We start from the raw sequence: 23,974 nt of genomic DNA on the forward strand, positions 1-23,974 counted from the left end.
CGGCCAGACCGATTCCTCAGTCACGAAGGTTTCCTCTTCTGAGTTCCTCCCATCTCACAGGGGATGTTGGCTTGAGGCAGACAGGCCTTGATCAGTGTGTTAACGGGAGTGGCCTCCACTGCGGGCTTTGGAGGCACATGACATTACAGAAGAGCCACTTGTCAGCTGTGGCTCAGGCAGACGTGGGGCCTGCCAGTGGGAATGGATGAGATGGGGATGGCTGGGGCCCTGGCAGCTGGAGCCACAGCCGCCCGTCCCTCGGCTGGGGAAGGGGTGCAAGTCACACTCCAGGGCCTGTGAGTCATGGCTCCTCTGCAGCCACACAGCTGCCATTCCTCAGGAAGGGTGCACATGCCAGGCCTGGTGGCATTCTTGTTTTATGCCTCACTACCTTTGGTGGCGTTGCTATCTGGTATAAATTCTTCATATGAGAAATTAGGTAAATAACTATTAATAATGGTGGAGAGGGGAATAAACAATCTCCCTGCAAGCCGCTGACCAGGGAGCCGAGCCTCCTCCACTGCTTCCTGTTTGTCCCTCCCTGCACGCCTGGTGCCTCCAGCAGTCCACTCACTGGAGTACCATGGCCTCCTCGTGGGTCCCATGGTCTGCATGTCCTCCCCCATGCCAACAGCTAGCTTTCAAAAATGTGGATTCTGATGATCTTTGCTCAAACGCTGAGGCCCCCAGACCTATGTGATGAAGGTCAAATTGCTTGGCCTGGGCATGGAGGGCATTAGTGGCTGGGGTTCCAGCTGCCTACCACTGCCTGCCCACCCCTTTGCTCAGGTGCCCGGGGTGGGCCTGCAGCCCACCAGGCACCGGCGCCAGGCACAGCAGCCGTTCCTGTGGCTCTGGGTTGCACCAGAGGTGGGCAGAGGGCCCCGGCCTGGCCAACCGGAATCTTCCTTGGGGTTTCTTGACTGGGCTGAAGGACAAGCTGCAGGTCCTTCAAAGATACAGAGCTGAGCCCCCTGGGGAGAAGGCCTGGCTTCGAAAGGGGAGAGAATGAAGCCAGGCAAACATGAGTGCGTAGCCAGAGAGGGAGAGGAGCTGGGTGGGGGCCTGAAGCCTGGGCTCCCCCTGCAGCACCTGCAGTTCTGGGAGCACCCCCCAGCACCCTTCTGCTATGGGAGCCAATGTATGTGTTTCGGTTTTTTTTGCTTGAACTAGTTTGAGCTGGGTTTCTATCACAACCAAGGGAGTCCTAGCCCGCCTGGCCTCAGGGGCCTGCAGTCTACTCCTGTTGCATATTTAATTGCATCTTGTACCACATCCCTCACCTACCCTGGGCTGCAGCGGTCCCCGCTCTCCATGCAGTTCCCTCTGCCACAAGGCCCACTCCATCTTGCTGGTGATCCCTGCACATCCTTCCAGATCCAGCTCTGGCCTCTATTTCCCTTGTCCCACCCTTCCCCTCACTTTGCATGGCCACCTCACACGGCTCCCCCTCCTGTAGCATTTCCCACACCCAGGGATGTGATCACCAGGGATGAGCCATCTCCCCCTAAGGGCTGAGTGCTCCCCGACCTCTGGGGGTACGTCCTGCTCTCTCCCTGGTACCTCCTATGCTGCCCGCAACAGGCAGCAAGGAAATTTTGCTTGAACAAATGATTTTTAAAATAAAATTATTTTTTCCTGCTTACGTAATTAGAAAACATTTGATATTATAGAGAAAGAAATATTAGAGAGAATCAAACATCCACAGTCTTACTATTGGCCTAAGCATACCCACAGTTTATTTGGAGCATTTCCTTTGGGGGACACACATACATACATACGTGTGATCGTGTGTACATGGCACATACACATGCAGGTAGCATCTGAATGTAGCGCGTTTTACTCAACATGACACAGCATTTCTTCATGACTTTAAGACTTTGAAGAGTTCAAAGCAAAATATTCCTCTGTACTGATGGGCCATTTCTCACCAGCACGATTCAGGATGTCTCCAGTTTCTTGTTATTACAGATGGTGCCACGATGACATCCTGCACGTGCATCCTTGCCCGTCTTCCTGCTATTTCCTTAGGACGGGTTTCTAGCAGTGGGGTCACGAGACCCCGAGGTATGCATGAATGTTCAAGGTTCTGAGTTTTTACAAAACTCCAGCTGGGCTGAACTCCCGCCAGCAGGACATCCCACCTTCCGCTACGCTGGGTGTGAGAGCTGGAAAGATTCTGGTCAATTTGGTAGGTATCTTTGTTTCAATTTGCATATCTTTGAGCATTAGCAAGTCATTATATATATATATATATATATTTATTTTAGCTTTATTAGGGTCTAAATGTCTTCTTTTGTGCTTGGTTTGGAATGAATTACTCTTCACCTCACGGTCATTTGGTGTGATGCATGTTGTCGAATTCCAGAGAACGCTGTAGAAATGTCCGATCTGTGGTTCTCCCACCCAGTGGGGAGGGGGCTTCCCGCTGTGGGGGACATGCCTGTCTTTAGGCAGAGGCCTAGGGAAAGTCTTAACGGCCAAAACATAAACAAAACAAACCAGTGTGTTTTGTTTACAAACAAGTTTACAGATGCCGAAGCCCGGGTCTCTCCCTGGCCAAAGCCTCCCCCAAAGAGTAGTTACTCCTGGGGGACAGCGTCTAGAAGGGGACAAGAGGGGGCTTTTAGGTGCTGGTGATGGTCCTGTTGCTTCACTGGGGAAGCTGCTACTGGGTGTGTGCACAGTGGAAAATTCATCAAGCCAGAGACCTACGCGTGTCTCTGCAGGCAGGTTACCCGTCAGTAATGAGGACGGCACGAGGCTCCCAGCGGTGGCGGGGAGCTCCTGAGCATGCCAGTGAGGACCCCCCACTGTGGCCAGGGCCACGCCACTCTCTCCAGAGTCTGCAGGCTGCGGCGTCCCATAGGCTCGGTCACGGTAAGGAAGGTATGAGGATCAGTAACGGGATTAGCAACAGCAGCTAAGCCTCCCGCAGCAGCAGGGCACTCGCACACGTGCCACCTCCTGGGCCCTCCTTTTCCAGATGGAGACACGGGCACAGTGGAGTGAGGTGTCTTGGCCAAATCATACAGCAGTTAAGCAGCGAGGCCTGCATGTGGGCTGCCCGGGATGTCCTTCCGGGGCTCTGCACGCTCTGCGCCTGCCCAGTGCCGCAGCCCAGCCCCCTGGGCAGGGACGGCTTCCTCAGGACACAGGTTCAGTTGTGCTTGTCCCTAGACTTCGAGACCCAGCCCCAGATTGGGCAGAGCAGGGGACAACTCAATCGGTGATGGCTGTTTGCGTCTTGGGCCCTTTCAGCTCTCATCCTGGCTATGACCACCAAAAGCTGACGGAGAAACTCAGGTCCAGAGCCCGCACGTAGTGCCAGTATTTAACTGGGATAAACAGGATCTCTCCCGGGGACAGGACGCAGGACTGGAACGGGGCCTCGGTAAACTTGGGGAACTTCTCTACATCGGGGTTCTCTACGTCGACCTGAAGAAAGCAAAAGAAGCCATTGTCTCCAGGTACAGCTGGGGGAGGCGGGGAGGGTCTGCGATGTCATACTAGGTGCCACATGCCCACCTGGCTCGTGTTATGAAGCAGGTGTGTATCGTGAGGATATAAAGCCTCTGACTCCTGCGGCGAATACAGCCGGATGTATTTCCTCCCTATCACCTGGGAAGACAGAGACCCCATCAGTCGGCTGGCGGCCTCCCTGCCTGCTGCTGCCAGCGCTGGTCTGCAGGTCCCCGGACCCCTCACCCTCCCTCACCCCTGCGCCTTCCCACGTGCTGTTCCCCGCACCCAGCCCACCCTTCCCCACCACACATGTGCTTAGAGTTCCGAGTGTGTGTTTTCCTTTCAAATATTTTACAAATCAGTAACTTCCCTAGCAGAGCCAACAATAATGAAGCACTTGATGTGCCAAGCACTGTTTATGTGCTTCCTGTGTATTAACTTGTTCAATCCTCATGGCAACCCTCTGGGGTGGTTTATCTTCATCCCCATTTCACAGGTGAGGAAACTGAGGCAGACAGGCTAAATGAACTGCCCAAGCTCACATAGCTGACAGGTGACAGAGCTGGTGTCCATGCCAGGCAGGCTGGCTCCGAAAGCCCAGCTCCTGGCCTCTCTATCGCACTGCGTCTTTGGACTGGTCGGCTGGGCTGGAATGTTATTTATCAAACCTCTCTCTCTGCCTACGAAAAGCAAGGTGGTCTTACAACAGTGGGGAGAGGCCCCTCCCCTTGCGGCAAACACATCCGCTTCTCTGCCCGGGTCTCAGGAAGACCATCCAGTGACAGAAAGCTCCTTCCCCGCCGGCCCCTCCCTATTCGGAAGCTGGTCCGGATGGCAGGCAGGGGGAGGGGAGGGGGCGACCAGGGGCGCCGTGCCAGGCACTTCTCCGTCTCCTGAGAACGCTCCCCTGGCCTGGGGACCTCAGGGTGAGCACCGTCCAAGAAGCCACTCCTGGAAGCAGCCCTGACTGGAGAGAGGGTCTTACCCCGGGCCTGGTACCATTTCTCAGTTTTTATTTTTGTCTACATTCCTTTCAGTGGTTTTTATTTCTCCTTTCAGGAGCCTGGTATTCAAAGGTAGGTGATGTATGGCCAGCACGCGGCTGGGCCAGGAGCAGGGAGAAGACCTGGGCCAGGAAGTTCTGCTGCGGATCCTGATGGAGTGGGGAGACGGTGCCTTGGGGACCAAACCAGGCATTAATGGTGATCTCTTCCTCCTCCCCGTCGCCCAGGCAGCAGTAGTCGGGGATGCTGATGTCTTGCCTCAACTCCGGGATCTGCGGGTGTCAGAGCAGACAGGGGAGGTTGAGACCAGCCTGCAACATACCAGACTGGAGTCACCTGTCTATCTGACAGAGGACTCAGATACACACTACGACCATATCTATATTTTAGTGGATAGGAATTTTAAAAACAATTTAAAAAACAAGTATCAGTAGAAAAGAGTTATAATTTTGTTTCCTTTTAAAAAACCCCTTACCAGTGCTTTATACTTAAAAATAAACCACGCTGTTATTTTCTAAAGAGTTAAACATACTTAAAAAAAATCAAATTGAAGAAAAACGAAAAGAAAATGGGATTGAGGCCAGGCGTGGTGGCTCACACATGTGATCCCTTTGGGAGGCACTTTGGGAGGCTGAGGCAGGATTGCTTGAGGCTGGGAGTTCGAGATCAACCTGGGCAACATAGCAAGACCCTGCCCCTACAAAAAATTAAAAAATTAGCCAGGTGTGGTGGGGGGCACCTCTAGTCCTAGCTAGTCAGAGACTGAGGCAGGAGGATCACTTCAGCCCAGGAATTCGAGGTTACAATAAGCTACGATATGGCCACTGCACTCCAGCCTGGGCAACAGAGTGAGACCCTGTCTCTAAACAAGAAAAAAAGGAATGGGATTGAATACTCACTAAATCTCTGGAGAGGAATATCTTCTAAAATTTACTAATGGTAAAGAAATCACAATTCATACATTTTATATAAATTAATGACTATAAAGACCAACAAACCAGGGAGCTTACTTGAACTAACTGTGGTGAATGAGGGGTTAATATACAGACTTCATACCAACTAATACGGGAAGTGCTAAGATTTGATACATAAATGACACCATAATCAAAGAACACAACCAGATAATACAGAAAAACATTACATATAAGGAAGGGCTTCAGTCTCATTAGCAAATAAACCCAAATTAAATCAACAGTGAGTCACTGTTTCCCACTAATCAAATATGTGAAGACTGAAAATGCGATAAGGCCTTGTGGTGGTGAGGATGTGGTGAGAGGGACGCTCTTGGGCAGGGCTGCTGGGGGCACCGGGTGCTGCAGCTACTCGGCACGTGGCCACGTGCACGCGTCTCGCAGGGCACACGCAGCCTGGCTCAGCGGGGAAGGTGCCGGGCTCCTCGGTGACCAGTGTGGCTCCAGGAGGAGCTGGGGGCCTCGGGGATGAGGCCAGGGCTCACGGAGAGACACAGGGCACCCGTGGGCTCCCCTGTCTCGGCCACCAGCAGGGGTCTGCGGTGATGAACATGGAGGACACGTCAGTGTGGGAGAACAGCAGCCACTCTGTCCTGCTAGTGTTTGTGTACCCCCTGCTTCCTTCCCCAGCTCCCCACACCCCAGGCACCCCGACATCTTTTTGACAGAGTTCCTACAACAAACATGGATTCTTGGCTTCCTACTTTTAGAAGCCCACGGTGGGCACAGAGCATTTGTCTCCACTCGGGCAGAAACGTTGGGCACAGCCTCCGCCTGGTGAGAAAGGCAGTGGGGTGAGACAGCTTCCCCAAGCCTCGCGAATCGGGCGATCTTGGGGGTTCAAGAAAACGACCCTTTGTCACCCAGGCCTTGACTAACCTGCTACCTCCCCACTCAGCTCCTGCCACACTGATCTCTTCTGGGTGAGGGGTGGGGGAAGGACAGGGAAGCGTAGTTCGGACTTACCTGGTCAAAGAGCTGATGCTGAGCAAGGTAGCCGATGTCCTTTGGCTAATCCACAGGAGGAGAACCAGAGGTGATAGGGAAAGCCTGTTAGTCATGACAGATGCCCTCTGGCATATTCCTGCCCCAGCCCTAGCCCCGGCCCCAGCCTGCCACCAGAGGACAGCCCTCCACTCCATCCTATGTGGTCCCCTCCTCTGATCCAGGGCAGATGTGACCAGCCCCCTCAGGGGCAGGGCTGGGCTGCAGGGCAGGAGACTCAGGATCTAGCATTGCCCCTGCCACCTGGGGTGCCCTGAGCGAGTCACCCTGGCCCCCTGAGGCTGTCCCCTCAAATGAAAAATGAAGGGCTGCAGACACATGAGGGTCTGTTTTTAATGGGCTCATACTATATGTTATTACTTTGCAATTTGCTTTTTTCATTTAATGATATACCATGAATATCTCTTCAGGTCAATGCATACATATCTGACTCATTCTTTTGAGGGCTACATAAGGTTCCCTGAACAGGATACATCATTATTAATTCAACTGTCTCCCTATTGGTGGACATTCAGGTTGTTTTGCCAAAGCATCTCAGTAAACAGCCTAATATATGGGTCCTCATATTTATGTAGTATAGGCTTCCAAAAGTAGAAAAATTGAGTCAAGGGTATGTGTATTTTAAATTTCAATAGCTCTGCCAGGCTACTTTCCACAAAGTTCGATCATTTGTACTCTCACCAACAATTAACGTGAGTACCCATCTTCCTACATCTTTGCCTGCACGGGGTATTACGCTTTTGTGGAATCGTTTGCCAATCAGTGGATGAGAGGACGCGTGCTTACAAAGAGGGCCCCAAAGCTGAGAGGTTCCAGAGCGGACAGGCCTCTGGGCAGCTCTCCCCTTTGTGTGATGAGCTCTGCGGTAAACAGCTTGAAAGGAGACGAAGGTCCCTCTCTAGGGTTCCCCAGAGGCTTTCTGGGTTTCCGCCCTCTCCTTCATTCCAGAACGTCCCTGACACTTCACAACACGCGAGCCCCTGTGCTGAGCACTGGCACAGCCCGCTCTGCCACAGTCGCCACCCTCACGGATTTCCTGCTCCAGGACGTTAACCGCGGGCTGGCCAGGCCATGCTGAGACCTTTACCTTTTTTAATCCTCACGACGATGTGATGAATTAGGCGTTAACAACCTCCGACTAACTAACCCAGAGACACGACACTGAGGATGGGAGAGGCTAGGTAACCAGCCACGGCCGCAGCAGCAGCGGACAGGGCCCACTCAGTGCTGTGCTGCTGGATGCCACAGCCACCGTCCCCTGCTCCGTGCACACCCCTCTGGCTAGGCCTCCCTGCTCTGGGAGCCCGGCTTTTCCCGCAGGGGGCGACAGCCAGGGCCTTTCCAGCCAGGTTTATTCCTAAAGGCAGAGGTGGACATGGCACCTTCTCCAGCCAGGGGTTCCTCTCCTGGGCCTCGAGGTGACAGTGGGCTGAGCAGAGGGGACAGGTTAGCGGGGGAGCGCGGGAGGCAGCAGGGAGAGCCGTCTGTGAGCACTGACAGAGGAGGGGGAGTCAGGCTGAGAGGGCTGAGGGGCAGGGGCTCCGGGTGGTCCCTCAGGAGTGCGAGGTTACGACGCTGACAAGGCTGATGGGGCAACTCCCAGCCAGCGCGGTCGCTGGTCTGGACTGCGGCAATTCCACGATTAAATCCGATCAGAACCTTCCTGGGCCCGGGGCTGCCAGGGGAGTGTGGGAAAGTCCGCAGAGCACCCATGCTCCACTCTCGCCCTGTGATGGGCCAGAGACCCATCCCCCTGGGGGTCTGTGCCCCCACTACAGGCTCCCCTGGTCTCAGCCCACGGGACGGGTCAACATCTCCACACTCCGCCCCAGGTCTCAGGAGGAGGCAGCCATCTGCCGCCCTGTCAAGGATCGGGAATGCCACAGCGGTGCAGCTACTCTGGGAATCAGTCTGGCGGCTGGTGCTTCAAAAAGTTAAACACGGGGGTTGCCGTGTGACCTGGCGATGCCACTCCTACCATACGCCTGGAAGAAATGAAAATGCGCGTCCACAGAAAAACTCGCATGAGAGTGTTCACGGCAGCACTTTTCACACGAACCAAAGAGTGGAAACAACTCGAGCGATCCACGAGGGACGGACGGACAGAACGTGGTGACCCACACGAGGGAGCACTGCCCCGCCGTAAAAGGGAACGACGCCCGGACACATGCCACACGGCAGGGTGAACCTGGACAGCATTGCGGGAAGTGAAAGAAGCCAGACACAGAAAGCCGCCTGTTGCGTGACTCCGTCTACATGAAATGTGCAGAACTCACAAATCCACAGAAACGGAAGGCAGATTACAGGATGCCTGGGGCTGGGGGCAGAGGAAATGGGAAAGGATCATGAATGAGTGTGGGGTTGCTTTGGGGATGATGAAAATGTTCTGGAATTAGACAGTGGCAATGGTTGCATAATCTTATGAATATACTAAATACCACTGAATTGTACCAGAAAAAGGGAACCGGAAGTGAGTCCCCGTGTGGCCTGCCTGGTGGCCTGGCTCTCTCTGGCCGTCCCACTGACCACAGACTCCCACTGCAACGCACGGAGGCGATCTGCCCAGACGCGCCACGTTCTCCCCGTGGGCATTAGGGGAAGGAGCCCATGACATACCTCGTTCACGATGTACTTGCTGATGAACTCGCTGACAGTCATGAGCGTCTGGGACCACTCCTCGTCTGTGTACCTGGAACCCACTTCCACCGGAACAGTGCGGCAGCCAGCGACCTCTTGGATATACTCCAAACTATCACAGACAAACGCACGGTCACCGCTGACACTTGCTGGGGATGGTGCCAAGCGTGTTTCCCATGTGGCTCCCCTCAGTCCTCATAAAACCTCATGGCATAGAGACTAATGTTACCCCCACTTCACGGATGAGGAAACTTCGGCACAGAGAGGTGGGTTACCTGCCTGAGGCTAATACAAAGCGCTGTGTAGCTTTGCAGATCGACCCAGCGTATCTGGTCTGCCAGCCGCTCTATTTCCCTGCTGGCCAGGAGCCTCCTAACTTCTCTCTTTGCTCATGTTGTTCCCGAGCTGGGAAACCTTCTGTGAGCAAACAGTGGGCAGCCCAGGGGTGAAGCACGTGGGCTCCAAACTCCAAGCCTCATTGGTTACAGACCAGAGGACCTTCAGCAAGTCACTCAACCTCTCTGAGTCCCTGTCCCGTGGGAACCAGGGAGGATCAGGTGACACAGAACATGGCGAGTGCCTGTCCTGGCGCCTGGTCCGCAGTAGAACGAAGGCTTGCTGTGGGGACGGCGCCTGCAGTCAGAATCCCTCCACACACAAGCCCACTGGCAACCCCTCCCTCCTCTAAACTCCTACAGGTCAGGCTGACTCGCCCACCTTCCTCGAGAGATACCGCCTTGTTTCTAAAACGAGGCACAGCTGCGGCACCACGGCCACTCTCCAGCTGCCTGGTCACATCTCCCCACTGTAAATCTAGCACAAGAGGCCATGGGAGGAAGGGGCTGTCTCGTGGGTTACTTCCCAGCTTAGCCGTAGGGCCCGGAGCAGGCCCAGGGAATTCCTAAGATCCTGCAAAATTGCATAATAGACTTACCCTAAGACTGCCACTCAGGGACTCATTAAGGAACGGCCTAGGGCAAGCTAGCTGTAGAAGGGAGAGTCTTACAACCTCTGGCATAAATTCAGAGGCCTTGCTTTTAATTCTTGTTTAACCCCTTGGCAACCAACCTTAAGGGCTGGTAGTGCCGTGTCTGCACGTTGGACTGACTTGGGGATGAAGGAAGGAGAAATTCGGGGAGCCCTGGGGACCTCACCGCCCTCCGGTGACCACCCACCTCCACTTCTTCATGCACGGCCAGTGGTCAGCCACACCTTCCAGGATCACAGGTCTCTGTGGGACCAAAAACTGTTTCCGGAAATGCTCGAGGGACGGACGGTGAAGCCGGGGCACTGCTCTTTCTAACTTCAGATCTGGGATGGAACCGTGGTCATTCTTGGCTTTCTGTTTCAAATCAAAACAAAACAAAGTGGCAACAAATTCAGAAAGTCGAAATCAGAGGCATTCCACTGGGAATCTGCTTCGGTGGTGGGAAGCTTAGGTGTCACTAATCACAACAGACGGCATTTATTGCTATTACTGCTGCTACTACTATGTGCCCAGTAGGAGCTCAAGGTGCTTCTTTTCTTTACCATTTCCTTAAAGGTGTTTGTTCAATTATAAAAGTAATATACTGCTTTTGCAGAAATTCTGCCATAAATTCTGCCATTTCTTTGCACGGGCCTGGCCATCCTGTCTGAAGCAGCCTCCCCCGCCTCGCACCACCCGAGAGAAGAAATTCTTCTACGGCCTCCCTGGAACGTAAGCTCCAGGAGGGCAGGTCCGGGGCTGTTGTGTGCCGTACGCTCAGCCTGGCACATCCGGGCCACGGCTGGTGCTCAGAAAAGCTGCTGGGTAAACGCCCCTCTTAGAGCCACAGGGAGGCCAAGACACTTGCCTGAGTCGCAGGCAGGGGTGTGGCATCGTGGGACTTTGAACCCAGGCAGGCTGACTCCAGAGTCCCTGTTGCTATTAACACACCGTCCCACACCAAGAGGACCACCTTGGGCACGAAGCTGCCTCCGTATTCCCTTGGGACAGACTTGGTTGGGGATGGCAGTATAGTCCCTGGGTCAAAGGAAACAGATATTTGTCCCTCTATCTGCGTGTCTGTCCCGCCCTGTAAAAGTTCAACCAACGCACCATCACGCCCTTAGCATCATGGTACGCTTGACAACAGCACTATCATCTAAAACCTCGCTTGCTAACTGAATAGCTAAAAATGGCTGGCTCATTGGTTTTGCTATTTGCATCTCTTTTATTTTTTTAACCAGAGGTGAGGTTGAACATTTTCCCGCAGGTTTGTTTAACAGATCTATTTCCTCCTCGCAAATACTCTGTTTGTGTTCCTGGTCTCCCTCCTGGGACTCAGGTTTTTTTCCCCCTATTGATTTGTGTAATTCCTTACATAATAGAGATATATTCACTCTCTGACAGATTTGCTGAAAATTTCTCTTCCCTGTTTGTAGGATTCCCTTTAATTTTGGTTACATGCACGTCTGCTGAATGGCATCCACTTGCATTTTTTCTTAAATAAAAATAATGCTCATCGTAGCAAATTCTGAAGACACAGGAAAACATTTAGAAAAAGGTCAGAAACACCCCATAATTCCACTACCGAGCATCTAGTGCATTCTTAGTCTTTTCTTTCTGGAGGTCGGTACACTAACTGCCATTTTTCGGATGAGGAAACTGAGGCTCAGAGGAGGTTGGTGACTTGCCCAGGGGTGTTTTGAGCGAGGCCTGCGTGTCAGCCCCGGGACTGGAAGCTTCTGAGCAAACCATGCTCTGGGCCTGGCGGGTGCTCGTTGGCACACGCTCTCACATACCAGCAGGACACACGCATGGACCCGAGGGGCAGGACAGAGTGGCCCTGGGAACAGAAGTCAGCTAGCTGTCGTGTCTCATCTAAACTCAGCAGCACAGGGACGGGGCAGCCAGAAAGCATCACCTCGCCTGGGTGATATTCAACAAGCAGACCAAGAAAAAGCTGAAAGAAACAGCTGGCTGTGGCTCTCGCCCACACAATTCCTTCAAGCTGTTTCTCTCGGGAACCACAAAGCTTCCCCCCTCCCTCTCTCCTGAAAGAGCATGGCTTTTGCAGAAACTGAAAAAAGATTTTTTGTTTTTTTTACAAGATGGATAGAGTTGCTCCTTTTCCAAAATCAAAGGAGATGCTATTTTCAGCGAGCGGGGTTGCGTGCCGTGCGGCCTCGCCCCGGGGGAGAGCCGACTCGCTGTTTCCAGAACAGGGGCGTCGGATTGTTGGTGTGCTCGGTAACAATCTCACCCGGATACCTTTGTGCCGGGCTGCTCCTGCGTTGAGCTGGGGGCAGGCCTTTTTCCAGAGCGGTGTGTCTGGAGGATGGCAGCGACTTTAAGGAGGATGTCCCCAAGGATGGCCGCCCCCATCAGCAGGCCCATGTCACAGACCCTCAGGGCTGCAGCCACGGTGGCGGCATCCCCAGGCGCCTGGCAGAGACACAGGGCTTTGAGAAGGCAGCCGAAGGCGTAGACCCGTCGCCAGTCTTTGTCCACGTCCTGCCATGCCCCCGTGTTGAGCTTCTCCCAGGAGTAGTCCAGGATTGCCTCGCTCGTCTGCAGACACTCGTCCCTGCTGCCCTCGTAGAAGAGCTCAGTGGCTTGCTGCAGCAACGTCACCACACTCCTCTCCACTTTCTCGCTGAGGTCCAGCTTCAGTTCTTCTTTAGTGTCCGGCAGGAGGGCTCTGAGGGCCTCCCAGAGGGCACCTGCTCCTGCCAGGGGGTCTCCAGGACGGTGGGTGGCTTCACCCATCTGGCCCACTGCCAGCTCGGCTGGACGAGTGCCTGGAGGGGGAAGAAACAGGAGTTAGACACCAGGCACAGCCTCCACATCTCATCTGTAACAGCGTTTCAACAATGGTCTTCTCTGCCAGGCAGAGGCTCTGCGAGGGCAGGGCCCGCATCTATCTGGGGTCACCGCTGTATCTTCAGAGCCTGGCACAATACCTGGCACTCAGTGAGCCTTGGATGAATGTTTCTTCAGAGAGAAACACCACGTATTATCCTTCTCTGGAATGCCTCCAACACTCCTCCTATGCCTGGCAAACTCCTATCCACTCTTTAAGGCCCACCTTAAATGACCCCCTAGGTCAAATATGCTAAGACTCTCAGACCATGTTTTGTGTTCCCACAGCCCTTGAGCTTCTCCTACAGCACTTGTCCCCATGTACTGCAAATACCCACTTACACGTGTGTCTCTCTAACACCAGACTGTGAGCTCCTCCAGGGCAAGAACAGGTCTTATTTCTCTGTTTTCCCAGAGCCTAAAAGCAGAGTCGGGCTTATACTAAGCAGTCAGTAAAGGTATTGAAGGAATACTACCTAAACTTCCCAGGAAGAAACCTGGAAATACAGAAAACCTACACAAAAAGGAACAATGTCATAGTTGGTGGCCTGGGTATCATATACAGATGGCAGCCATTCCTGAGGAGTAAGTGCTAAGACGTGAATGGGCTCTACTGCTCACAAACAGTTATGAGGATCCATTTGTGCTACTCTGATCTAGGTATTATCCCAACAGTGGTTACATGCCCTGTATCATTTGGTGCTAAGAGATAGGGACCATCATACTTTTGCAGAGAACGTTCTATGCTAGGGGTCAGCAAACTTTTTCTGGAAAAGGCCAGATATTAAATATTTTAGGCTTTGCAGGCCATATAGTCACTGTCGCTACTACTTTGCCATTGCAGCGTGAAAACAGCCATACACCATATGTAAACAAATGGACATGGCTGTGTTCCAATAAAACTTTATTTACAAAAACAGACGGTGGGCCACATATGGTTTGCCAGCTCCTGCTGTATGTTCACCAAAATCTTTGTCTTCTTCCTGGGTACACAGTTAGACTACATTTCCCAGTCTCACTTGCTAGGAGTTATGTCTTGTTTACTGTTTGCTGTAGCTGTAGGAATTGAATATTAAAATTTCCTCTGTGTTTTCGCCTCCCCTGGTGTCTTTGGGTTTCCCTAGAGACTTTTCTTAAATAAGGTCTGAGGTCTCACTTGCAATGCAATGTGACCCTTCCAAGTCCTAGCTCATGTGAATGGCAGTGATGTCTGCCACTTCCAGGCCTGGCTGATAAACACCTCCCACCTCCTACACAATCCTCCACTCACTTGGCTGGAAGTGAGGGACCCTGAGGCTCTAGGGGACGACAGAGCCACAAGAGGAAAGGAAGTTGCTACTTGGGGAAGAGCTGCCTGAAGAGGCCACCCAACCAGGAATACCCATACAGGTATGCTTCCCGTGCAAACAATGAACTTGTATTGTGTTTAGCTACCAAGTGTTGGTGGTTTTTGTTACAGCAGTTAGCCTGCCCTAATACAGTAACTTCTATTATTATTATTCCAAATAATAGCCCCCCACAGATGCCCACATCCTAATCCCCAGAACCTGTGAATATGTTACCTAACATGCCCAGAGGGACTTTGCAGATGTTATTAAGAATGAGGACCCTGCGTGGGAAGACTATCCTGGGATATCTGGGTACGTTGACACTGCATGACAACCTTCCAGAGACGGGAGCTTCAGGACAGCTATATGAGTTTGCTTTCAAAATGGCTTTTGAAATTGCCTCTGTATGAGCCACGTGAAATGGCCTCCCAAAAGGTCTCACTAAGCTCCTCCGAGGCCTTGTGTTTGCAGCATGAAGAAACTTTCCCCAGTGAAGTCGCACTCTGGCCACTATCCGTCTTCTGGCCCGGTTCCACAGGCTTCCCTGAGTCTCTCATGATTTGGCCTTTTAAATTAGTTGCCACATCAGCCTTCAGGAGAGGCGCCGATCCTAGTGTATGAAACATCTTCCAAAGTGGCATTGTGACCCATTTTAAAAACTGGCTTCCCTACAGATTGGGGCTTGTCTGAGCCCAGATGAAACTGGATTTTGTCTTAGTTTTACAAACCAGTTTTCCACAGTTTCTTTACACCACCATGGAAGTATTCTGTTTGTTGTACCCATAACCGTGAAATGGCCTCACAGGAGAATGAGCCTTAGTCTGGCTGCGGGAAACACTTCCTCGCTGGCTGTGTCAAACAGTCCTCCAGGGGTGCTGGCCTCACGTGGGCCGGGAGCAGCAGCCTTCACAGGACCGGCCATCTGAGATGGCGCCCATCTGAGGTGGCCTTCCTGGCAAGGTCAAGTGCAGACGACACGAAACTGCCTTTAATGACTGGCCTCAGGCTTTACAAATCAGCCTTCCAGTGTCCCCCACGGACTGGTCTGAGAAAAAGGCTTCTTGACAGTTGTATCAAGCAGTTTTCCAGAAGAAGAGACCGTCCGGGTGGCCTCATGGCCTTGCTTTATTGATTGGCTCCCCAGAACTCCCCAATGAACTGCCTTTTATAAAAGGTTATATTAAACAAACAGCCTTCCAGAGGAGGCAGTCAAGAATAAGATGTGTGATTTGCCAGTTTTTTGCAAGAGGAAAAAAAAAAAAAAAGAGCAAGATGTGCGACAGTCTTTCACAGTGGCACCATAGACTGGCTTTTAAATTGGCCTCCCAGAGCCCCACATGAAAGGGTTCATTCTAAGTTGTAAAAACAGCCTTCTAGTAGTCAGGTGTAGGTGGGTTAACTATGTATCATCTAAATCAGGATGCTATAATATTAACTAATATTTATGCATGGAAAAGCAAAAAACTGGGGCTATTCCAGGCAAACTGACACCCACAAATAGGCCATGTGAAAAAGTCCGAGTGACCTTGTATGTTCACTTTACAAGCTGGTCTCCCAGAACTCAACAGGTGTTGGCCTTAAAAGGCCTCTTTTTGGTCATAAGCTTTTTTGAAGGGGGTGAGGAGTGTCAGGTATAGGAACATCCTATGTGGTCTGGTGTACTGGCTTTGCAAACTGGCCTTCCAGAGTGCCACATGCACTAGTCTCATGACATCCGCCAGCAGGGGAAGATCAGGTATAGGATGCACAAAACAGCTTTTCTCAGTGGACTTAATTCAGCCCCTAAAAGCTCCTTACATAATATCTCCTCTGTTGGTATGTGAAATGGTCTTGGAAATGTGTGGTCAGATAAAGGTTGTACCAGAGGTACAGCTAACCTCTGGGTGGTTTTTGTGTTGGCTTTATAAATGGGCCTAAGATAAGCCTTATAAAAGGCTTCTTGTTGGTCATATTAAAAACACAAAGGAGCCAAGTAAAGGCTGCATAAAACAGCGTGAATGGACTCAGGTCTGGACTTTGCAAATTCACCACCCAGAGTTCACCATGCAAACTGGCCTTCGATTTGCTGTTAGTAAACAGCCAAAGTGGGTTCCTGGTGGCTATAATATTGCCTTCTAGGAAGCCACCCACTGTCAGCCCAGAATTCTCTTGAATTATTTTTAAACATCAGCCCCTCTAAAGCACCTCCCTGGATAGTCCTTAAGCTGGCTGGGGGAGACCATGGTTCAGAGGCTCTCAGGTTGGCCACTCTGAAAGCACCATGCTGGCCATGCAGGTACCTTCCAAAGGGGATTCCGGGATGGATCAGCCTGTATCTGGCCTCTGGGAACAGGCTGCCCACAGTTTTGTAATTTCTTCAATTTCACTGCAGTACCCCCACCCCCGGAACTTGTGCAAACGCAAGAGCTTCGCAAAACTTTTCAGAGAGATTTGGAAGCTTTATTCAACCACACAAGGGTCCCTCTGGCTCTCTAAGGGCCATACAGTCAGTCTCGGGTCTGGGCCGCCGATGGGGCCCCAACACCTCTCCACATCCTGACTCTGGGCTTCCATTCAACCATTCTGAGCACGGTGACCCACCTTTGCTGGGAAACGCGACACCGAAGCTCAGCGTTAACGCACACCGAGTTACAAACACCCTTCCTTCGGGCGGCCCCACCGGGTCCCCGCGCACCCCACGCCAGCCTTCCGCCCGAGGCCTCGGGCCCTTTCCCTCCCCGCGCCTTCCGGGGCTACGTTTCTCGCGGTTCACATTCGGGATTGCCGGCTCCACAGCTGCAGGCCGACGACAAAGGCCATGCAGCCCGGGGGCAACGGCTAGTCACCAACGGTGGACACAAACACAACAGGAACATTAAAAACACACAAACGCACTAGAGCAGCACCAACACGACATCTACAACTGCGCAAGCGCACAACAGACTGGCGCGGGACGAGCCTCACACATGCACAAAACGACTCCCATAAGAAGAGCACTGCGCACGCGCAGGGCCTTTCCTCTAGTGGGTAGCGCCGCCCAGCTGGAAAGCGGCCTGCGCTGCGTTCTCAAGGCGCATGCGCTGGATCGAGCCGACCTGGGGCTTTCCAAGACGCAGGCGCGAGGCTGTCTTCTTCGCGCTTCGCCTCTTAACGTGACGCCTGCGCCGTCCCTCCTTCCCAACCCGGTCCCTCCACTCGAGTCCCGCCCACTCGAGCTGCTCAGACTGACCTCTCGCGTCCGGACGGTGTGAAGTCGCTTTGGGGCTGGCGACGACTAGTTGCGTTTGGTCCGAGGACTCGGAGTCCCGGCTCTTGAGGAGTCAGGCTAGCACGAGTATCGATCTCTCAGCGCTCGTCTGATCGCGTGCCTGGAGGAGCGCCGAGTGACTGATTCAGTGGCCCCGCCCCCGCTTCCATTTTTAAGCCGGGAGGGTGGAGGCGACCCAGGGGCTGGCCTGTTCCCTCCGTGTCTTGTGCCACCCCGTGACGTGCAGAGCAGTTACATATCCACCATTTAACCTATTCCCTGCAAGTACGATTATTAGTTCTCCCTGTTTTACAGATGTTAGGTCCGGAGCAGAGAGGGAGACACACAGGAAGCCTCATGTGTAGCAAAATGCTGTTTATTTTGAGCATCAGGGTGCAGATGGGTGGAGGCCGAAAAAGTGGTCCACGAGAGAAAATGGGAGAGCCTTGGGTTTTATAGAGGGTTTTTCTGGGGGGAGTAAATAAATTCTTTTCAAACAATCGGGAGGGATAAGGAAACTAAGTTCCCCTCTTGCATTTCATTCTTTGATCTCCCTAGGGGTCTGGCAAAGGCTGTGTGTGCCTCATACACCCCGAGGAAGGGGAGAACGGTGGGTTTTATAGGAGGTTTGAATGGAAGTTTAGGGAGGGTGAATTCTTTAAGCATAACAACAGAGGTAAACTGAGGCTAAGTGAAATACAGTGGCCACCTACTTGTACTTTTGGAAAGTCAACAGATCCAGAATTTGGACCCACGAGCAAGTGCAGCATCCAGGGCCATTCGAGTGAGATGGACCTGGGTTGCAATGCCGAGTGGCAGGCAAGTGGCCAGGGGGCTTGCCTCTGCCACCTCCACCTTGATGCTGAGAGGTGCGGGGCTCAGTGGGACTTCTGTGTTTTGAACACACTCCCCCTGTGGTGTCGAAAATGCAGGACTTTTGCAGCATTGAACAACAGCAAGAGAGAGTTATGCTCATACTGGATTTGGAGTCTGAGTAGGAAACTAGCTTGCTCAAGGCCGCTTTAACAGATTAGTGGATTCTAGTTAATGTGTTAAAGCACTTTAAAAATATTAAAGCAAAGCTAACTATTGTAATGATCATGATCATCTCCAATTGAGGGAGGGAGGAAGTAAAGCTGGGAAAGGTCTCATAACCAGGCTCATAGAGGATGCTGGTGTTTGAACACAGCAGTCACAGGTCCTGAGTCTACATGCTTACATGCCACACTAGGTTACCTCCCTGGAGTGGTGACAATGTTCAATTTTACCTGAACTCTGTGCCCCTGGAAAACAGCGGAGGTAAAAGGAATTCTTCATACCCTTTTGTGTCCTGGGGAAGACAGCTCACTGCAAAGCACCACCCTCCTGTGTAGGACTGAGATAAGACTTAGGATGCTTTGCTTGTTTATCTAAGACAAGACGAGACAGGGACCTCCACATTCCCATTCTTTGTCACATAAATGATTAGCTGAACTGCTTGTCCTATAAGCACACCCCAAGGACTATTAGGCTTTATGGCTTGGCTAGCGAAAGGGAAGCCATTTTTCTTCCAGTCTGTTTTTGGCTTATTCTGTCTTGAAAGTTTATAATTAACCTGCTGCTTGCTTACACAGCTTCTGGGCACAAGATTAGAAAGTGATTTTGAGGAAAAACAGATCAAGAGTCCAGAATAGGCCAACCTCACACTGCTGGTAACAAGATCCACCAGACACCTGTTGTTTGCCGCTGACCATCACAAAGCTTGTTTTCTGCCACGAGTCCCTGTACCCCTTCCCTTTATAAGTTGCTCAGTAAGCAAAGGAGTTGAGATGGTCTTTGAGACGATAATCGGCCATCTCCTTGGACTGCCCGCACTTGAATACACCAACTTACCAACACTGGCCTCTCGTCTTGTGTTTGTCGATTCTGTGGTGGTAGCTGAACCTGAGTTTGGCAATAGTCCTGCTAATCCATTGTTACAAAATGTTTGTTAACCAAGCTTTGGTTAAGATTTTCTCCTTCCTCCAGACCCTTGAACTGTGGCCCACCTTTAGCCTGAGCCAGCAGACATCCCCCCCCTGAGAACAGGCCTGGGGTAAGATACTCTCTGACCTACCATCCATCATGCCCCCCACCCTTTCATCCCACTTCCTGGTTCTTTCCAGCCTGTTTTCCCTAAAGAGAAAAGCTTTTTTGTCTAACCCTATGGCCACAGCATTCTCTCTGTGTTGCAATAGTCCCTTTCCCCCTTTGCAATAATCCTTTCAAATAAAAGTCTCTATACTAAATCTGAATTTGTTTTTTTGACAATGGATGGGCTGTTACTATTCAGAGACCACAGCAGAGTGAACACCAGACCCCAGCTTGCCTAGACAGGCCCCACAGCAAGGGCCAAAGGAGATTCGAACCCAGGACCCCCTGATTCCAGAAGCCCTTTCCCACGATGAGCAGGAATGGGGCTCTGTCTGCTGGCAGTGTACATGGAGTGCTGCCAGCTAGGCAGAGACAAACAACCCTTTTGCCAGCTTGTTTTTGTTTTCAAAACTGGCTCGTTGTGATGGATTACAGGCGCAGATGAAATGTTTTCTTAAAAGAAAAGAACCACAACTTTTCACCACAGGGTTTCACTTCCTGTCATCTCTTTGCCAACCTCCTCTCCCCCATTCCTGGCAGCCTTGGAATTGGCCATTAAGCTGTCAGACCCATTTGAGTGCTGCAAAAGGCATTGAAGAAAAAGAGGCATCATTTATGCCCATATTTGTGATTTTTCTCCATTTGATCAGATGCCTGTAATTTAAATATACCCAAATGTGCTGGGAACATTTGTGGCTTAATTATCAAATTTATTTCAAATGTATACATACAAACAAAACTCCAAACTTGAAAACAACATTTAGCTTGGCCATGAAAGAGACGTTTAATTTACTTCAATTGCTTAGAGCTAGATGAGAAACCCTCCCACATCCTGGCTCTTCTATGGATCCCACCTGGATCTTCCTGGCGGAGGGCTGCTTGCTTAAGTATTCTGTGCTTTCACGTCACTTCGGCGTGACCTTTACTGCCTCAGCAAGGAGCATGTGTGCCTGAAATGACCTTGTGGGGAGACTGGAAGCAAAATACAAGATATATATATATATTTTTTTTTGAGACAGAGTCTCACTCTGTTGCCCGGGCTAGATTGACTGCCGTGGCGTCAGCCTAGCTCACAGCAACCTCAAACTCCTGGGCTCAAGCAATCCTTCTGCCTCAGCCTCCTGGGTAGCTGGGACTACAGGCATGCGCCACCATGCCCGGCTAATTTTTTCTATATACACTTTTAGCTGTCCATATAATTTATTTCTATTTTTAGTAGAGACAGGGGTCTTGCTCTTGCTCAGGCTGGTCTCGAACTCCTGACCTCGACTGATTCTCCCGCCTTGACCTCCCAGAGTGCTAGGATTACAGGCGTGAGCCACCGCCCCTGGCCACAAAATGTTTTATTAAGTAGGTTCCTTTGGGGGTGCAAATAAGACGCCCCTGACACAAAGTCAGGCTGACTGGGATATGTACTATCTCTCTGAGCCTCAGTGTTCTCCTCTGTGAAATGGGTATGATACCTCCCAAGGGGGTAGTGAGGGTTAGATAAGGCAGCTGAACATCTCAAGCTATCCTCCCTGTTTTCCTCTCTGTCCCAGAAGCCATCTGTTCTAACCTCCCATTCACCTACTGGTAATGGCACAGGTCACCCTTCTGTGATACTGTGTCCAAGGACCCTTGCAGACAGTGTGAGACTTCTTTAAAATACAGGTTCTTGGATGCTCCTCTGGAGATTTCGATTCCATAATTCTGGAGTCAGATCTGGGATTCTGCATTTTCACGAGCTTTCCAGACACCTCAGAGGTAGATGACAGCCACAGTTTGAGAAACGCAGCCATGGGGCTTACAGACACCTGGAGAGGTGGAGTTAGGGGGTGGTAGAGGGTTCTGGAAGCTATATAAAGCTGACCTGAGGGTCAGGCCCAGGGCCTCACAGCCAGGGCTGAGTCCTCCCTCCTGCTGTTGCAAGACCCTTCTCCTTCAGTACTTCTTCGTGCTCTCACACAGATGGCCCTGGCCATGGCCAGCCTAAAGCTCCTGGTCAAGACAGGTTCAAGCTTCAGCTCCCGTATAGACTAAACGCTACAACTCTCCCTCCATTGCGCCCTGGGAGATATTCTTTGAAACCCTTGAAAGACAAAGGATCTTGCTTGATTATACACCACTCCCACGCCATGCATAATAGGACCTGTCACTCTTTGCTCATTCATCCAACAAATATTTGTCAAACGCGGTGCTTGGTGTGCTTGGTCATTATTAAGTGACCAATAAGGTGAATGTTTTCCTTTTTCTCATTTATTGATTCATTTGTGCTGCAAATATTTATTGAGCATAATTCCATGCCAGGCATTGGGCTGTTTAGATCAGTTATCTAGTACCACAAATAATACCGAGTGGGAAACCATTCCCAAACTCAACAGTTTAAAACAAAAAGTCCACAGATGAACTGGGTGATTTGCTCATCTGAGCCGGGCTTGGCTGATCTTGGTGGGACTTGCTCGTGTGCAGGTGGCCTCATGGAGACGTCTCGTGGTCAGCTAGTTGTTGGCTTGGGCAGTGAGCCCACTGGACTACCCGTCAGTTGTCAGCCAGCAGGCTAGCCTGGGCTTGTTCACATGACAGTGGCAGGATTCCAAGAGGGGGCCCAGGAGCTGCAAGCCTCTTAACCTAGAAGCAGCACAGATCCCTTCTATTGGCTAAAGGAAGGCATATTCTATTGGCCAAAGTAAGTCACAAGGCAAGTCAGATTCAAAAGGTCAGGAAAGAGAATCCACTTTTGATAGGAAGGACTCTAAGTCACCCTGCAAGGGGCTTGGATATAGGGAAGGTACAAATTCCTGCCCACATTCTAGTGCTGGAAACAGGACATTAGAAAGATATATATATATATATATATATGCATGTGTGTGTGTGTTTGTGTATGTGTATAATGTTATAAATGAAGTGGGAAAGAAGAACAGTGGTGCCCTACTTGTGTGGGGTGGGGGCTCCTGTTTTGCTGGGGATGCTCAAACCCTCTCCGATAAATGACACCTGAACCACAGCCTGGAGGAAGTAAGAGGCAGTCACGCTGTCGTCGGCAGGAAGAGTTCCAGGTGGACGGAACAGCAGTGTGCTGGGTGTTTAAAGGAGGGGCATGGAGGCTCCAGTGGTTGGAGTGGGACGAGCAGTGTTGGGGAGGGGGAGTCGACAAGGCCACGGAGGTAATGGGACGAATTGTGTAGGGCTTTGCTGGCTGTCGTTAGGACTTTGGCTTTTACTGTGGGTAAAGTGGGGAGCCCCTGGGGAGTCAAACAGCTGGGGCTCCCTGGGCATTTCTAGTTCTATGTGGTCTCCGCCCATGGTCTGTTGGACAGGAAGGCTTCAGAGAGCTGGACTTCTGCATGTGAGCTCAGGGTGCCCACGGTGTGCACCCCAAGAAAGAGAGTATCACGCAGAGGCCATCTGACTTTTTTTAAAAACTAAAGAAATTGATTTTAGAATAGTTTTAGATTTACAGAACAATTGCAAAGATGATACAGGGAGTTCCCATATACCCTACACCCAGCTTCCCCATTATTAATACTGTATGTAGTGTAGTATATCTGTCGCAATCAATGAACCAATATTGATACGTTTTTATAAACAAAGCCCATGCTTTATTCAGATTTCCTTAGTGTTACCTAATGTCCTGTTTTGGTTCCAGCAAGCACGTTACATTTGTTCGCCACATCTCCTCAGGCTTCTCTTGGCTGTGACAGTTTCTCATGACCTTGAGAGTCTTGAGTATTAGTGCAGTATTTCATATAATGTCCCACAGTTGGATTTTTCTGATGTTTTCCTAATGATGAGGCTGGGGTTATGGGTTTTTGGGTGGAGTGCCCTTCTCGCCACATCACATGGAGGGTACACGCTATCAGCATGACTTGCTGCCGTTGATGACAATCTTGATCACTTGGCAGAGGTAGTGTTTGTTAGGTAGAGTTTGTTTTCCATACTGTACCCTTTGGGAGGAAGTCACTATGCACAGCCACACTTAAGGCGTGGACAGTCATGCTCCACTTCCTTGAGGACAGAGTATCTAACAATATCTAAGAGAATTTGGAATTCTCTGCATGGTAGATTTCTCCATTCTCCCCCATTTATTTACTTATGTAATCATTTATTAATATCAGTATGGACTCATGGTTATTTATTTTATATTCTAGGTTACAATCCAATACTACTTTTTATTTTGTTGCTTGAATTGTTCCAGCTTTGGCTATTGGGAGCTCTTTCAGGTTGGCTCTTGTGTGTGTGCGCGCGTGTCTGTGTGTGTGTGTGTGTGTGTGTGTGTGTGTTGATTTCCTCTTTGCTGCATATGTTCCAGGCTCATTGTGTATATTTCTTCTCCCAGTCCTAGAATCAGTCATTTCTCCAAGAAGCCTAGTTTCTTTTATTGGAGAATGGTTGTGGAAACCAAGATCTGGGTGCTAGCT

At 51.1% G+C, this 23,974-nt stretch overlaps 1 protein-coding gene across 1 annotated transcript; it reads right to left on the reverse strand.

Moving 5' to 3' along the window:
• Positions 1-2,328: 2,328 nt before the first annotated feature.
• KDM8 (lysine demethylase 8) lies at positions 2,329-17,545 on the reverse strand. Its single transcript, XM_069485893.1, has 8 exons — positions 17,445-17,545; positions 12,318-12,847; positions 10,258-10,424; positions 9,062-9,194; positions 6,407-6,451; positions 4,592-4,741; positions 3,529-3,621; positions 2,329-3,438 (listed from the first exon to the last, which is right to left on the reverse strand). Exons 2-8 carry the CDS (start codon positions 12,813-12,815, stop codon positions 3,274-3,276), a joined length of 1,251 nt encoding a protein of 416 aa, XP_069341994.1. The 5' UTR covers positions 12,816-12,847; positions 17,445-17,545; the 3' UTR covers positions 2,329-3,273.
• Positions 17,546-23,974: the final 6,429 nt, after the last annotated feature.

The sequence above is a fragment of the Eulemur rufifrons genome, chromosome 14 (genome assembly GCF_041146395.1).
Source record: "Eulemur rufifrons isolate Redbay chromosome 14, OSU_ERuf_1, whole genome shotgun sequence".
In the NCBI taxonomy this organism is placed as follows: Eukaryota; Metazoa; Chordata; class Mammalia; order Primates; family Lemuridae; genus Eulemur; species Eulemur rufifrons.

Excerpts from the sequence above, each read along its gene's own strand:
- KDM8 (XM_069485893.1), bottom strand. The coding sequence starts at position 12,815 with ATGGGTGAAGCCACCCACCGTCCTGGAGACCCCCTGGCAGGAGCAGGT. Across the intron at positions 10,425-12,317 it reads AGGAGCAGCCCGGCACAAAG|AAAGCCAAGAATGACCACGG; the intron begins GTATCCGGGTGA and ends GATTTGAAACAG. Across the intron at positions 6,452-9,061 it reads GCAAGTACATCGTGAACGAG|CCAAAGGACATCGGCTACCT; the intron begins GTATGTCATGGG and ends CCTGTGGATTAG.